The 17,845-nt window shown below is 48.8% G+C and overlaps 1 protein-coding gene across 2 annotated transcripts in view; it reads left to right on the top strand.

Moving 5' to 3' along the window:
• Positions 1–17,845, top strand: part of LOC138365419 (uncharacterized) — a 108,313-nt gene that overhangs the window by 81,661 nt on the left and 8,807 nt on the right. Inside the window, exon 4 of one of the 2 annotated variants that reach the window (XR_011228802.1) lies at positions 9,785–10,003. Coding sequence is in view for 1 of the 2 variants with exons in the window: in XM_069325736.1 (XP_069181837.1) it covers positions 9,785–9,928 (144 nt within the window). In the remaining variant the exon portion in view is untranslated. Of the gene's footprint in view, positions 1–9,784; positions 10,004–17,845 lie in introns of those variants that run through there. The other variant, XM_069325736.1, reaches the window with a different exon arrangement.

Below are 17,845 nucleotides of genomic sequence, written 5' to 3'. Positions count from 1 at the left end.
AAAGGTCTTAGGCGGTCTGCGGGACACACCTGTTTCTTTCGGGGTCCATCCGGCTTCCCAATCTCGTATGACACTGGACCCAACCGTCGCAGCACTCGGTGCGGTCTCTTGAACCGCGTCTTGGTCGCTCTACCTTTACCTGGCAGCACAACCATTACTTTGGATCCGGCCTGAAAATTCCTCTGCGCAGCTCTCCTGTCGAACCACTTCGACATCTTACGTTGCGCCTTCTTCAGGAGCTTCCTAGCCAGTTTCTTCGCTCGAGTGAGACGTTCTTTGAACTTCTGGACACATTCATTCACCGTTCCCACGGTCGCTCCTAGTGTCCATCGTTCCCTCATCATAAATAGCATGGCATATATAATATATATAAATGGAAAGTAAGCCTTCTCAGGACCCACACGTCCTCCTTCGGCCTTACTAACCAATTCGGGGACCTCCCCCTGCTGTAACTCTCCGAGACGAGTGCGGCTTACCCCTGGAGAACTGGTGAGTGTCACCTGCAACTCACCATTCGGGCTACTCTCGCCCTCCACTCGTTCTCTGGGTCCTACGTAGAGGCGATCTGTTCCCAGGCTGTCAGTCGACTCCTCAGCCCCATCAGATCCACAACCTCCTGGTTCTTTGCGTTGTCTCGGTGTCACAGCACAAACTGGGATCGCCACCGGTGCGATTCCCTTCTCGTCCCCACAGACGTTCGAATCTTCGCCTGTCTCCTCGTGTTGTTCTGGGCACTCTTCGCCTTTTACGCGATGCGGGAGGACGTATCCTCCACATGCGTCATTCCCCAAGATGACCTGTGCCTCCATCTTGGGCATTGATGTACAGACCCCCACCTCTAGGGTCTGGCAGCCATATTCGGAATTTAAAGTTACCTGGTGTAGGGGCATCCTCACTGGGCCTCCCACAGTGGCCACCCGTGCCACCCCCACACTGGTACTTTCGTAACCCTCGGGGAACAGGGTTTCACTTACCAGGGTAAAGTCAGCCCCGGTGTCTCTTAGCATCTTCACGGGGATGGGGTCTGCGACCCCCATCCTTACGGTTCCTTGACACATGAATGGGTGAACTTTCTTCTCCCCATTTAGCACGGGTCCATCCCGCACTCCCTCGGCCCTCTGGTCCTCGAACATCACTAAAGCAACGTGTCCCCGCTGCTTCGGGCGTCTGCACTCCCGCGCGACGTGCCCGAATATTCCGCAGTTGTAGCAGCGGCCCCTCGGCGGAGACCATCCGCCACCGCTCGTCTTAGCACTGCCTCCAGAGACCGTCACACCCTGTGTCTTTCCCGCCTCACTCGTCGTTTCTTTCCCTGCAGTAACAGTTCCCGAGCTCTCAGCTTGGTTCTCCCCTATTGGCTCTACAACACCTTTTGTTCCTCGGGTGTTCCAACTTGAGCAATGGGACTTGGGAGAACTCGCTCCTGCCCTCCATCCATCCGTCCTTCCATAACTCCGATCGTTTCCGACGTATGCGGGTGGTCGGTTCTGTCCCTCTCGGCGCGGGCGTAGGGCTTCCTCTAGCATGTCGGCCCGGTCGGCTGCGGCCCTCAGGTTCTTTATGTCCGCCTCCTTTACCCTCATCCTGATCTCAGGAGGGAGCACGGACATAAACTTTTCCATGACCATTAATTCCTTGATTTCTTCGGCCGACCCCGCTTCTTCAGAGTCCATCCACTTAAGGAACTTTCTTTCCATGTCCCTCGCCGTCTCCGCATACGATTTCCCTGGTGACCGGGTACATTCTCTAAACCTCTTTCTGTAACACTCTGGCGTGAGCTTAAAGGAACGGAGCACAGCTCGTTTTACCGCATCGTAGTTAGTGCATTCTTGGAAGTCGAGCATAGTGAAGGCTTGGCGAGCTTCCCCTGTGAGCCTTCCTTGGACCAACTCCGCCCACTCCGCCCTCGGCCACCTCTTCATAGCAGCAACTCTCTCAAAGTGATCGAAGAAACTTTCGGCTTCACTAGGCACAAAGACCGGCAGGTCTCGTTCCCTCACTCGTCGGTCTTCCTGTGGCGGGGCAGGGGCACCAAGTCCCAGTTCAGCTCGCTTCAGCTCCACCTCCTGGTTGGCTTCTATTTCCATTTGTCTCAGCCTAACTTCTTGCTCTCGTTCTTCCCTGCGTAGCTGTGCTTCTCGTTCTTGCTCTTCCCGGCGCAGCTGTGCTTCTCGCTCTTGCTCTTCCCGGCGCAGCTGTGCTTCTCGTTCCTGTTCTTCTTTGCGCTGCTGTGCTTCTTCTCTCCTCAGCTGCGCTTCTGCTTCTCGCTCTTCCTTACGCTGCTGCGCTTCTCGCTCTTCTTTGCGCTGCTGTGCCTCTGCTTCTCGCTCTTCTTTGCGCTGCTGTGCCTCTGCTTCTCGCTCTTCTTTGCGCTGCTGTGCCTCTCGCTCTTCTTTGCGCTGCTGTGCCTGTCGCTCTTCTTTGCGCTGCTGTGCCTCTAGTTCTTCTTTGCGCTGCTGTGCCTCTAGCTGCAGCTTCATTATTTCCAGCTTAATGCTGTGCCTGCTGCCGCTGGATCCCCTGCTGCTTCCACCAATACTCAGGTGCTCACCCTCACTGGCAGGTGTTTGGGGCCGTTCCTCCCCCAAAGCTTCGTCTCGAGCCTTGAGCTGAGCCATTATCTCTAGTCTTCTTTCGCCAACTCGGGCAGATTTCAGCTTTATTCCAAAATGATCCGCTATAGCCTGTAACTGTGCCTTGGTGCACTCTTCCAGCACCTGCTCGTCTCTAGAGTCAATAAACTTGGTTACTTTATCATCCTCCATCTTGTGCTATGAGTGTTAACCTGCACCTGATCTCTAACACCACTGCCAAGTACCACTGCAACCTTTACTCCGATCTATATCCTGGCAAGGTCGCCAAATGTTGGGGGTTTCACCTCTCTATTATTCTCTACCCTTACTCTGGGGTAAGCAATAGTTATGCTCAAGGTAACTCACCGTAGCCCTGCGGGTCTTCCCTCGATCCTCACGGCGCCACTGCACGCCAGGAGAGTCTCCCAGTCAATCTTAACGGCCTCTTATTAAGAAAGAGTGAGAACACGACTCGTTCACATCGACTGTCGTGTGCCCTCCCCAACAATAGGGCTCTACGGTTAATCACAAGGTCGCCAACTGGTGTTTAAGGTGGCCAGTAACACCCTCAGTGGACTGGTGTATTCAGTGGTAGCCTTGGCAAGGTCACACTCAAAGATCAGGAATCAGGCAGGTACTTGTTGTTATCACTCTATGTTTACCAGTATAATATAGCCACAAGATCAATGGAGGGAATGATAAAAACACTAAGATAGTTTTGTATTTTACTTAAAATGTATGAAAGATGTCACAAAGCCAAGCAACAACAAATAAATCAGCAAATCCTGATGCGGCCGGAAGTTCCCACGAATAGTCCGCGATCATTTGGTGGCAACACCTCCCCCTCCTCATCAAGTGTCAAGAACAGCTGATCGCAATGGTCTCTCCGCGCGAACTTTGCTTGTTTTCTAGATTCGCTGTTTCGTTAAATTCTCCAATATTACTAGAAACTCGCACACTCGATATTGGCTAAATAAACCGGATTACTCAGTTACACTGTACTCAGGCTCAAACAGTCTTTTCTACAATCAATGCTATAATGATTCACTGTAATGGCTTCACATTGTTCTTCACTTAACAATATATTATGAACTATTAACACTGGAGTTTTCAGTACTTTCTCTCGTTGGCGATAACGCAATAATTAACTGTACTCACAAATGATTATTCACTGAATGAACATAGACACATATATGGTATATAAATCAATCATCAATACATGGAAAATAAATAGTTTCTGGGCACATAGCCTAACCTCCAAATACTGGCATAATCTTATATATAATTTACCACTATATGTTCATATCAAAAATCTATAGAAAGATATACACAACACAGTAAATTTATCACTGGTTCTTGGTGTCTGTACACACCAATAATCAACATGAATATTACAAGCACTCTTGATAGTACTGTCTAGCACCCTGGTGCTTTACCGTGACATAGGTGAGACTTGCTCACAACATATAAAATCTTCAGGCTAGATAATATAGCCAAATAATATAGCTAACTAAAGGGGAATGGGGAGGGAACTAGAACCACCTACTTCACCCTATCCTCCGATGAGAGTCGAGATGTAGCTCCTGGTCCTCGTGTCGGGAACGCCCCCACACTACACGTCGTCGTGTCCTACCAGAGCCTCTCGTCGTCCCACCGTTTAGCGCGTCGTCTCCGTGCCTCCTCACTGCAGGTCCGTCCTCCTCCTTGACTTCTTGAAGGTTGGAGTCGGTCTCCTGGCCGTCGTCTTCTCCCAGCAACGGCTGTCGCCTACGTCTCAGCTATAGTCGTTCGGTTTCCCCAAATAGTCCTCTCTTCCTCAGCTACCCAGTGGCTCTGTCAGCCACTACGCTGTCACGAACTGGTGAATTGCCACAGACGTCAACCTACGTCACTGCACGGCTTCACTGCTACTGGCACAGTACCTGACTGGAGCACTTGTTGCTCAAATAACCGTCAATTCCCTCTTCTGGTTCAACACATGAACTAGGGAAGACTTCTCAGAGTACTGGCGAACTTCCGATGACGCGTAAATCCACGGTAGTGGGAAACAGCTGTCCGACAGACAGGACCACTCGTCGCACGTCTGACCTCTATGACGTGTCGTGTATGACTGCTGGCGCCAGCCCGGCGCGCTGGCCGGACCCCCTTCCTTCGTGACGTCACTTTTACTGCGGGAAGTTTTCATTGGCTCCCGGTGCCACATTGCTGTCGGAGACCAATCCGGTGCCACTGACGTCACACAGTTTTGGCGGGAGATCAGGGAAGCCAGCGCCATCTTGGCTCCCTAAAGGGCCTAAACCACAGGCCAAAATATTACTATTTCGCAAATTTCTCGGCTCTCCGAGAACACTTCACTCTCTCCCATATATCAAATTGTAGCCTGCAACGTAGAGAACGCTTGGGAAAAGTAGACATGACTCTTACTGCAGGCGTGGGAGAATTATAAGGGGGGGAACTCCGTCACACTACTACAACAAAACAAAAGAAATGTCAATGACGTTACTCGAAATCCTTCCTGTGACACTATCAATGACAGCTAGACACCAGCCCCTCGGACTGCATAATGAACTAACTCGAACATAAGCGTGAACACAGAGGAATCAAAAAGAAACAAGAACTAACAGATCTATAATCACAATTACAACACATGACACAGTAGGTTCTGAAATACGTCTCCAGTAACCTCCTAACTGTTCTACGCCTCAGTGCAGTCTACACCTGCAACAGCGGTTGCAATGCAACCAAATCAGTAGTCTTTCAATGACAACAATAACTAATGGGTTCACTGGCAACTCCAGCACCCTTCCTCAAATTAATCCTTACGTTAACACTCCGTCCCACGGACGATCAACAATCAATAACAATTGATTTACGTTAATAACACAATAACATTTACGTTAATTAATAACTCTTACAACTGTCACTAGTAACGCGGAAATTACACAACACTCTACCCGTCGAGCATTCAGTGAGAAAATCCCATTAATCCCTGTACTTCCAGACAGCTGATTAATCTCTTTACTAGTTACATTAATTTACGTTAATCGGTTACTAATCCCTCAGTGATGGTAAACTCTGATTTACAATGTCCAAAGTGCTAAGAGAACGGTAATCACTCGTGATTACCTTTAGAGTATTTAATTACTATCCTCAAGATCAATAATTAAACAATTAAAATACACAACCTTTCACACTGGCTCAGCAATTTACATTAAGGTATGAATTCCATCTGAGCCTTCCATACTCAGACCAATTCAGGCGGCTAATAACAGTAATTAGCCCCACGTTTACGTTATTCTAAAATGACGCTACTCCTCCCACGAGTCAATCAAGTGCCGGTACTTCCGGGCAGATAACGACGTTACGTTAATGGAACAATGTAGCCTTCGTGTGAGTCGATCAAACAAGGATCGAGGTTAATTACTTTGACTTCTTGAAACACGTCAATTACCCGGCCCACTGACCGTTAATTACGACAGACAATACTCTAATTCTTATCTGGCTGATGGCTAGGCTCCTTGAGACTACCATCGCTGCTTGCAGGAACGTAAATTAACCCAAACGTATTCTACGTCACTCAAATTGTCAAAGAACAAATTCTCTTAAAGCAATGGGCGTTCCCTTGGTTACGTTATATTAATTGCCTCGCAATCACCTCACTGAATACTGGACTTCGATGTCCTACCAGATAACCAGGAGAATATATGTGTACCCAAGTACTCGTCTACAGCCAAGTTCCCCCACGACAATGACAAATCACACTAACAAATCACAGTGATTTACGTTACAATCCGGTTGCAATGACTATACTGCAGCACCTAGTAAAATTACACACAGGACATGAACCCTCTGGAACACTGCCCCACAATGGCTTTACTGAACTGCAATCACATATGGTGATGCTCAACACTAGCAACAATCACCATCAAATAACAACCCCCTTTGCAATAACTCACACGGCAAGTACTCTAATTTCCAAATATTAGGATACTGCACAACACTTACTTACTGTTGCAAATGACCCCTAGAACATAGGTCAATATATTGCAATCACCACACAGTAAATAACACTATAATACTGGGCACCGTGACACTACGATTATATATATATATATATATATATATATATATATATATATATATATATATATATATATATATATATATATATATATATATATATATATATATATATATAATTATAATTACTGCTGACACATGTAGCCTACAGCTATCAAACGTTATTGGGAACACTAAGGAGAATCTCACACTCCTTAAATCACATGGGTGAGTGATTTATCGATCACACATGTTGATAAACACTCTCAAGAGTTACGTTACTCGACAGAGCGGGGGCGGTCTCTCCAGACAGCCACGTAACTCACCAAAATTACGTTAATACATATATATATAAATATAAATCACACTTGTCACGGCCCTGGGAACAATACAAGAAATTAAGACCACACTGTGGTACACTCCACAATAATCATTGCCAGGAATCACTGGCGTTACACATACCTGAGCGCTCAGTGTTGGAATTCCACACCTGCAAGACAACACATGGAAATGATATCACTCCGTCCCACGGACGATCAAAAATGACTACCACAATGGAATAATATAATTATTACATGGACATCCTCTCAGTCCTTGGCTAATCTATGTATACTCTGTTCCCGTGTGTACCCACACACACACACACACACACACTGTACATCTGTGTACACCAGACTTAAGTCCCTCTGGACTGACAAGATGACAAAAAGAGGTGAATATCTCCTCGCCCACACTCCACTCCACCTGAACAGGTGCTGCGTGACAATGTGACGGAACACTTGACCTCGAATTCAAGCTTTAGAGACTACTAATCACCAGAAATACACACATAGGTACTTACTCATTCACACTGCCGGCTACACACCTTCCCATACATCAGGCACCCCGCTTCCGGTGGCTGGCTCGCTCCGGGTGGCGTAAGCGGCGGTAGTATTTATTTGAAAAAATTGGCGCACACTCGAACCCCTCCCACTCAACACGGCTGAGTTCGCACCTTCGACTCACCGGTGAAGTGAAGCGTTCATACCCAGGTGACGCGCACAACGATAGCGTCTCACACAAACATGGGAAATTTGCCTTAACACTGACACGAATTTCCCCGTTCCCATCGACTGCTACAGAGCACTAGCAAGTCTAATCATAACTGGTATGGGATCTATGAGTCTGTTGCTGCTCGTATGCACATTCCTCACGATCCCAGATCCCTGTACCTCTACCCCCTGCACAAAAATGTCTTAAACCCCTCCAAGCGACGACTTCGGCCGGATTCTGTGACGACCGTTGTCGTAGGTGAAGCAGGAAGCATCAGCAGTTGAGTAGTCCAGCCACCACGACGCCCTATACTTCAATTTGGCCGAATTGAGTACAGGAAGCGTCTTGACAAGGTGGCAGCTGGGTTCAGAATGATGCTCCACCGAGGCTCCCCGCGTCTTTCTCGAAATAACCAATGAGAGGAAGGCATACAGCGGCCTACCCCTCTCATCCAATCAGCGACGGTGTAGCATAGCCCCTAGGGCAGCTCCAAGATGGCCGACCAACATGGCTGCTCAAGATGTTTACTAAGATGGCGGCTGTTTCCATGACAACGACTCAAGTGGCCAGCGAGCGCGGGAGGCCCACAGCTCACCCCACGCCTGGGCCTAGCTGTTCCCGCGCAAAGTTGAGTCTAGCCCCAAGCTATACAATGAGATGATGCTATCAGCTCTAGCACTGTCCACAGACATGCCACCCCGGCCAGGGTAACATTTATGGACTGCTGATGACCGGGGCTCTCACATGAGCCCAAACACTAGATGTTTCAGTTGCTGGTTACCAAACTTAAGTCTGCCCACTTAACAAGTGCACTTAACAAGTGTACTGGCTCCCACAGGCATAAGAGCACTATTGTAAGTGAGCTGGTGAACCATCCCCTCACAAACGCCACCTGAAGAACCGTCAGTCCATCAAGATCAGGTTCAGTAACGAAAGGAGGAGTAGCCACAATGAGAGACTGAGCTGTGCCAGGGGACAAGGTGGTCACCACTGGGGGCTTGTAGTTCGATCCAACCACAGAGGAGAAAAGGGAGCCGAGGGCAGTAGCCAGGAGGGGTCATAGGAGGAGCAAGGTCGGGGCCCATGCAGCAGGGGGGTACAGAGCCCGGTCTTCCAACACAATCTGACTCGGAGGCTTGGTCTCGAGCCCGAGAAGGTACAATAGGAACAGAATTTAACATAAAGACGAGAGGAAAAACTTACATTCACGAATGTGCCCCACACCCACCACAGAGCCACAATTAGAGGATAGGACATCCAATAAGAGACATGTTGCCGATCTTGCCGGGGCCCTTCCCCGGGGTGCGTCGTGAGCATATGCCCCACAAACGCCACCTGACGAACCGTCAGTTCGTCAAGATCGGATTCAGTAACGAAAGGAGGATTGAAATTTAAAGCGTTCCCTTTGCTCGCGACATTGGGTACCAAAGTTCTAAGGGTGCAAGAGTATGCCTCTTCAAACACCTAGGGCGTCAAAACAAAAGAAGGCCGATAGAATAATCAAAACAGGCAAAAGGTTGGTGGGAAATGACAATCAGAAAGGAGAAGATTGAGAAGGGGAGAAAAACGAAACATAAGGAAAAGGAAAAGTCGTCTGGCTGAATTCGATAGGACAGCAGCAGGAGCAAAAGGCCACAAAAGGACAAAGGACTGTTCCATGGAGCATCACACTCCGGCAGCCGCCCACCAAGCCCCCTCTTGGCAGCAACGGGCTGGACAGGAAGGGGGCTACAAATATAAATAATCGCCAACAGAACCTAAACACCTTACCTAACCTATGTCTATATATATGCACAATATGCTAATATATTATTATATTAATTTATATATGAAAAAATTCCCATTTTGAATGAGCAGCATGTAAAAATTTACGAATGCGTCTGTGGGGTCGACCCCGCTGGATGTAATGGACTTGAGTCGAAGACAGGTTGCAAGGTTTGTGCCAAAAGGACCCTTAATACAGTAATTGCGGTATTGAGAGAGTGAATGTACTTGGGAAAAAGGTTAATTGAATGCCGAATGTATAACAAAAATGAAAGTTATTTACAAAAATAGTTTAATAATAGTATCCTACTGCTACACTAATTATGCAAAGATCATTACTTATTTAATATTTTCAGATGATGCAAGCACGTTTGCGTAAGGTTTTGGCCATAATGACAGACAAAATTGATTGTCCAGAGGAGGGCAGTGTTATGTGCTCATCTCGAGGCTGTGTCCACTCAGACTTTGGTCAACGAGGTATTTTATCGAAACTTACAGAGGTGAGTGACAAATTATCTTTAATGATGTTGAGAAGCTGATGTAGATAGGCCATAGATCCATGAACCATGTATTGGTAGAAAGGTGCAGCAATTGGCGTTAATGAACCCTTACTTCAGATGGAGGTAGTAAGCCACTATTTGTAACATTAATTGACCCTTAGGACAGGTGTTATCTTATCTTGAGTTATCTTGAGATGATTTCGGGGTTTAGTGTCCCCACGGCCCAGTCCTCGACCAGGCCTACTTTTTGTTACACATCCCCAGGAAGCAGCCCGTAGCAGCTGTCTAACTCCTAGGTACCTATTTACTGCTAGGTAACAGGTGCATCAGGGTGAAAGAAACTTTTTGCCCATTTGTCTCTGCTTCCACCGGGGATCGAATCCGGAACCTCAGACCTACGAATCCGAAGCGCTGTCCACTCACCTGTCAGGCGCCCAACTGCTGCATGGTGTTGTATGCATTTTAAATCTTTACACTGTTATTGACCAATATTCAACATTTTGTATGGATGTACCTATGGTCTGGCCGAAAGTGAAACTTTACACACACACACACACACACACACACACACACACACACACACACACACACACACACACACACACACACACACACACACACACACACACATACACAATATCCTTCCACACACACAGTAGGACGGCGGTCAGTGAACAAGGGTAGGACGTGCAGTCCGCGAATTACTTCAATATTCTCGGGATATTTACGTACCAGTGAGCCCAAAACATAGTTTTGGTCATATGAAAGGTACAGCAACGCAGTGATAACGCAACATAGTGAATTCTTATAACGTTTGATAAGAAAAAAAATTGAAAAAGAACGAGATTGTGGCAAGACGGTGGCACCAGAGGCCGCGAAGGGAAGCGCTTGGACCACCACGTGGTAGGACCTCTGGCGCCGTCAACAACAATATCGGACATCTCTTCATAAATCACCTAATTGTGCTGTGGGATGCTTACTCGGAGGTGAGTGCCTCTCAAAGTCAGTCATATAAGGTGTACAGTGTTTTTTATACAGTAATTAGCTTTGAACATAAGTTAATTAAAATACGAAAAAGTAGCTCAAGAGCCTCAGCTTGGTACTAGCTTCTTACACCTGTGTGTTACATTACACCGCCACTGACTAGACCTACCCCCCCCCCCCCCTCCTCCTCACCACAACAAGCCAGTGTAAACACACACACACACACATGCACGCACGCACACACTGGTGACCGCTCACCCTCACTCACCCACCCTCACCCCTCACGTTCCCACGCCTTACACTGCCCCAAGACACCCCCCTACCCCTCCCCCTATACACAAACACCCCCGCACTCAACACACACACACACACACACACACACACACCACACACACACGCACACGCACACACACGCACACACGCGCGCGCGCGCACACACACACACGCACACGCACACACACGCACACACGCGCGCGCGCGCACACACACACACGCACACGCACACACGCACACACGCACACACGCACACACACACAACCTCTCTCTGTACCCTCCCGCGCTAACCCACCCCCACACACCCTCTCCATCCCCCTCCCTCACTTCCACCTTCCACCTCTCCCCATATACTCACACACCTCCTCTCTCTCTCTCTCTCTCTCTCCCCCCCCTCTCTCTCTCTCTCCCCTCTCTCTCTCTCTCTCTATCTCTCTCTCTCTCTCTCTCTCTCTCTCTCTCTCTCTCTCTCTCTCTCTCTCTCTCTCTCTCTCTCTCTCTCTCTCTCTCTCTCTCTCTCCCTCCCTCCCCCTTTCTCTCCCTCTCCCCCTCTCTCTCCTCCCTCCCCCTTTCCCTCCCTCTCCCCCTCTCTCTCCCTCTCCCCCTCTCTCTCCCTCTCCCCCTCTCCCCTCTCTCTCTCCCCCCCCTCTCTCTCCCTCCCCCCTCTCCTCCCTCCCCCCTCTCTCTCCCCTCCCCCCTCTCTCCCCCTCCCCTCTCTCTCCCCCTCCCCCCCCTCTCTCTCCCCCTCTCCCTCTCTTCCCCCTCCCCCTCTCTCTCTCCCCCCCCCCCCTCTCTCCCCCCCCTCTCTCTCTCTCCCCCTCCCCCTCTCTCTCCCTCACCCCCCTCTCCTCCCCTCTCTCTCTCCCTCCCCTCTCTCTCCCTCCCCTCTCTCGCTCCCACCCTCTCTCGCTCCCACCCCTCTCTCGCTCCACCCCTCTCTCTCTTCCTCCCCTCTCTCTCCTCTCCCCCTCTCTCTCCCCCCTCTCTCTCTCTCTCTCTCTCTCTCTCTCCTCTCTCTCTCTCTCTCTCTCTCTCTCTCTCTCTCTCTCTCTCTCTCTCTCTCTCTCTCTCTCTCTCTCACACACACACACTCATAGGGAAATCATGGAAGGAGACGAACTCTGACTGCCAAACGCAGGACATTCACAACTGGAACAAACACAGAGGATGGGATGGAACAGGAAGCCTGGATGAAGGAAGTACTCCAGCAAATGCAGAATGAATTCAGTGAAGGACTGAGGGTAATGAGGGAGACAGTAGCCAACCTGCAAGATGATTTAAGGGCAGCAAAGGAGGAGATAAGATACCTAAAGGAGACTCTTCCACAATACCAGGCACAAACCGTACCCCAGGTAGATGGGAATGCTACTGTGGAGGGGACCACCACAACCCAGATCTCATTTGCTGAAATGCTTAAAAAGAGCCCTGAAGCTAGGTCTGCGGTTAAGGAAGTTGCCATGGAAGTGGCTTCCTCTCAGGAAGCAGCTAGATGTACTAGCCGGCTGATAGAGAGAAATAGAGCAGTAGTAGTAGCAGGCATTAAAGAACAAACAGGGACCAGACCAAAGGAGCGGAGAGACAAGGACAAAAACATGATTAAAGAGATCCTTAAAGAGGTAAGGATGGAGGAGCTGAGCGAAATGTTGAAAAGGTTTTCAGGCTTGAAAGTACAACAAGGACAGAGACCGAATGATAAAGGTGGTTTTCATGAGCGAAATCGCGAAAGAGGAACTGCTAGCAAGGAAGTGTTGTCTAAAAGGTGTAGAGAAGTTCAAGAAAATATTCCTGCAGAGGGATATGACAAGGGAAGAGAGAATACGGACAGCAGACGCGAGGAAGGAGCACAGGGAGAGAGAAGGAAATCAGGTACCACAACCCAGAACCCTACAATCCCAGAGGGAAGTGGAGAACCCTCCTCAAACAGTGCAACAGCCACAGGGATTGGGGCACCACCCCCACATTCTACCCAACAGACACCCAACCTGCCCCATCCCCTGTCAGCCCCCCACTAAGTACCCACCTAGGGCACCCTCCCCCCACTCACCCCCCTTCTCCCCCCTCACCCCTCTCCCCAGGACCTCCCTTCTCCCCCATCCCCCATGCCCTCCCTTCTCCCACATGCTTTCCCGTCTCTCCCACCCCCATGCCCTCCCTTCCCCCCTCCCCCCTAAGCCCCCCACTCTCCCCCACCCCACCTAAGTCTTCCCCTCTCCCCCACTCCCCTAAACCCTCCCCTCTTCCTCGCCCACCTCAGCCCTCCCTTTTCCCCCACGCCCCCCAAGCCCTCCACCCTTTTCTCTTCCCCCAAGCCCCCCCATCTCCCCTATCCCCCACAGCCTCTCCTCCCCCCATGCTTCCCCAACCCTCCCTCTCTTACCCACCCCCTGTACCCTCCCCCTCTTATCCACCCCCTGTACCCTCCCCCTCTTATCCACCCCCTGTACCCTCCCCCTCTTATCCACCCCCTGTACCCTCACCCTCTTATCCACCCCCTGTACCCTCCCCCTCTCCCCCACCACCCCAAGCCCTCCCTCCTCCACCAATCCCCCCGTGCCAGGTCCCCCCAGCTCCCACTCACCCCAGATCCCATAGGTCCCCCCCAGAAAGAAGCAGAAGAGAGTCAGTTTCAGGGTGATGTACTCGAACATAGATGGGATCACAAGCAAGACAAGTGAACTAAGGGAAAGAGCACAAGAAGTTAACCCAGATGTAATCGGACTCACTGAAACAAAACTCTCTGGAATCATAACGAATGCCGTGTTTCCCCAGGAGTATACAGTAATAAGGAAAGAGAGGGAAGGTAGGGGAGGAGGCGGAGTTGGCCCTACTCATGAGAAGGGAATGGAGTTTTAAGGAGATGGGCATCCCGGGCTGTGAAGAGTTCAGAGACTACATAGCAGGCACATAACAATGGGAGGACCAAGAATAGTAGTAGCAGTAATATACATCCCTCCACCAAATGACAGGAGACCCAGTCAAGAGTATGAAAACAACAACAAGGCAGTTAACACTATAATTGAGAGGGCAGCCTCTGCTGCCTGTAGAAATAGATCCCACCTGCTCATCATGGGCCGACTTCAATCACGGAAAGATTGACTGGGAGAACAAGGAACCGCATGGAGGCGAGGATACGTGGAGAGCCAAACTATTGGAGGTGGTGACAAGCAACTTTTTAACCCAGCATGTCGGAGAACCCACAAGGATGAGAGGCAATGACGAACCAGCGAGACTCGACCTAGTCTTCACTCTGAACGACTCCGACATAAGAGAAATCGGTTTTGAGGACCCAGTAGGAATGAGCGACCACAGTGTACTGGTGTTTGAGTACTTGATTGAAGAAGGGTTATTGAACTCGAGGAGGGATACCGAAACCAAAAGGTTAGCATACCGAAAGGGAAACTATGAGGGGATAGAAAATTCCTAACAGATATAGCATGGGAAACAGAGCTCAGGGGAAAGACGGCCCAAGATATGATGGATTACATCACGCAGAAGTGCAAGGACGCAGCAACAAGTTTGTCCCAGTCCAAAAGGAAAACAGAGAAATGAAGATGAGAAACCCATGGTTTAACCAAAGATGTAGGCTAGCTAAGCAGCAAAGTAAAAGGGCATGGAGAAACTATAGGAATAACAGGACACTGGAGAGCAGAGAAAGATACCAGAATGCCAGGAATGAATATGTCAGGATGAGAAGAGAGGCAGAAAGACAATACGAAAATGACATCGCAAGCAAGGCAAAGACTCAGCCTAAATTGTTGCATAGCCACATTAGGAGAAAAACAACAGTAAAGGAACAGGTTATGAGATTAAGGATAGGGGCGGAAGGATTCACTACAAATGACAAGGAAGTGTGTGAGAATTGAATAAGAAATTCCAGGAGGTCTCACCTTAGAGCAAGGAGAAATTCCAGAGGTAAGTGAGGGAATAGCTAACCAGGAACACTGGAAGAGTTTGAGATTACAGTGGGGAAGTAAGGAAGTGTTTACTAGAGTCTGGACGTGACGAAGGCTATAGGCCCAGATGGAATCTCCTCTTGGGTTTCTAAACGAAGGAGCAAGAGAACTGAGCCTACCACTCTCCATAGTGTATAACAAATCACTGGCAACAGGGGAACTGCCAGATATTTGGAAAGCAGCTAAAGTAGTCCGATTACAAGAAAGGGGATAGACAGGAGGCACTGAACTACAGGCCAGTGTCCCTAACCTGCATACCATGCAAGCTGATGAAGAAGATTGTGCGAAAAAAAACTAGTGGAGCATCTGGAGCGAAGGAAACTTTGTAACACAGCATCAACATGGGTTCAGGGATGGCAGGTCCCTGCCTCACAGGGTTACTTGAATTCTACGACCAGGCAACAAAAATAAGGCAAGAAAGAGAAGGGTGGGCAGACTGCATATTTTTGGATTGTCAGAAAGCCTTTGATACAGTGCCACACAAGAGGCTAGTGCGAAAGTTGGAGATGCAGGCTGGAGTGAGAGGGAAGGTACTCCGGTGGATAGAGGAGTATCTAAGCAACAGGAGACAACGAGTCTGTGTGAGGGGTGAGGTCTCAGATTGGCGAGACGTCACAAGTGGAGTCCCGCAGGGGTCAGTCCTTGGACCTATACTGTTTCTGGTATATGTAAATGATCTCCCAGAGGGTATAGATTCGTTCCTCTCAATGTTTGCCGACGATGCAAAAATTATGAGGAGGATTGAAACAGAGGATGATAGTAGGAGGCTACAAGATGACCTGGATAGACTGAGTGAATGGTCCAACAAATGGCTGTTGAAGTTCAACCCGAGTAAATGCAAAGTAATGAAACTAGGCAGTGGAAACAGGAGGCCAGGCACAGAATAGGAGATGAAGTACTTAATGAAACAGACAGAGAGAAAGATCTAGGAGTTGATATCACACCAAACCTGTCTCCTGAAGCCACATAAAGAGAATAACGTCTGCGGCATATGCGAGGCTGGCTAACATCAGAACGGCGTTCAGGAACCTGTGTAAGGAATCATTCAGAATCTTGTACACCCACATATGTAAGACCAATCCTGGAGTATGCGGCCCCAGCATGGAGCCCCGTACCTTGTCAAGCACAAGACGAAGCTGGAAAAAGTCCAAAGGTATGCTACTAGACTAGTCCCAGAACTAAGAGGCATGAGTTATGAGGAAAGGCTGCGGGAAATGCACCTTACGACACTGGAAGACAGAAGAGTAAGGGTGGGACATGATCACAACCTACAAAATCCTCAGGGGAATCGACTGGGTAAACAAGGATGAACTATTCAACACTGGTGGGACGCGAACAAGGGGACACAGGTGGAAGCTGAGTACCCAAATGAGCCACAGAGACGTTAGAAAGAACTTTTTCAGTGTCAGAGTAGTTAGTAAATGGAATGCATTAGGAAGTGATGTGGTGGAGGCTGACTCCATACACAGTTTCAAATGTAGATATGATAGAGCCCAATAGGCTCAGGAATCTGTACACCAGTTGATTGACGGTTGAGAGGCGGGACCAAAGAGCCAGAGCTCAACCCCCGCAAGCACAATTAGGTGAGTACACATTACAAAAAAAGCAAATGAGCTTGGAGAACGGGTACTAGAGGAAAAACCCAGACATAATATCCCTCACAGAAACAAAGCTAACGAAAACGATAACAAATGCAGTGTTCCCACAGGACTATTATGTTATGGGGAAAGAGAGGGAAGGAAGAGGTGGTGGTAGTGTAGCTCTGCTGGTAAGAAAAGGCTGGGATTTTGAGGAGATGGTTATTCAGGGCTGTGAAGGTTTCAGTGATTACATAGCAGGTACCATAACAAATGGAGGGAAAAAAATTATAGTCATAGTCATATATAATCCACCACCAAATGACAGAAGACCCAGACAGGAATATGATAGAAACAACATGGCCACCATTAACATAATAGAAAGAGCAGCTTTTGTTGCTAGCAGGAATGGATCGGGATCTGGACTACTAATTATGGGAGACTTCATCCATGGGAAGATAGATTGGGAGAACAGAGACCTGCATGGAGGACCAGAAACATGGAGAGCTAAGCTGCTGGATGTGGCAACAAGAAACTTTCTAAGCCAGCACTCAAGGAACCAACAAGAAGGAGAGGAGAAGATGAACAGCAATGCTTGATTTTATATTTACCCTAAATGAGTGGATATAAGGGAAGTTAAGATGGAAGCGCCCTTGGGAATGAGTGATCACAGTGTATTGAACTTTGAGTACCTGGTAGAGCTAGGAATTATCTCCCCCAAAAAAGAACTAGGAATCAAAAGGCTGGCATACCGAGAGGGAATTATGAACAGATGAGAAGTTTCCTAAGGGAAATACCTTGGGACACAGACCTCAGAGATAAGTCTGTACAGGGTATGATGGGACTATGTTACCCAAAAGTGTCAGGAGGCAGTAAACAGGTTTCATCCCGGCCCAGAGGGAAAAATCCGAGAAGCAACAGAAGAAGCCATGGTATAATAGGGCATGTATGGAAGCGAAGAACTGAACAAAAGGGCGTTATCTTGAGATGATTTCGTTTTTTTTGTGTCCCCGCGTCCCGGTCCTCGACAGGCCTCCACCCCCAGGAAGCAGCCCGTGACAGCTGACTAACACCCAGGTACCTATTTTACTGCTAGGTAACAGGGGCATAGGGTGAAAGAAACTGCTGCC

The sequence above is a fragment of the Procambarus clarkii genome, chromosome 16 (genome assembly GCF_040958095.1).
Source record: "Procambarus clarkii isolate CNS0578487 chromosome 16, FALCON_Pclarkii_2.0, whole genome shotgun sequence".
NCBI classification, from domain to species: Eukaryota; Metazoa; Arthropoda; class Malacostraca; order Decapoda; family Cambaridae; genus Procambarus; species Procambarus clarkii.
The sequence above is the reverse complement of the archived record's forward strand: the minus strand, read 5'-3'. Positions and strand labels throughout refer to the sequence as shown.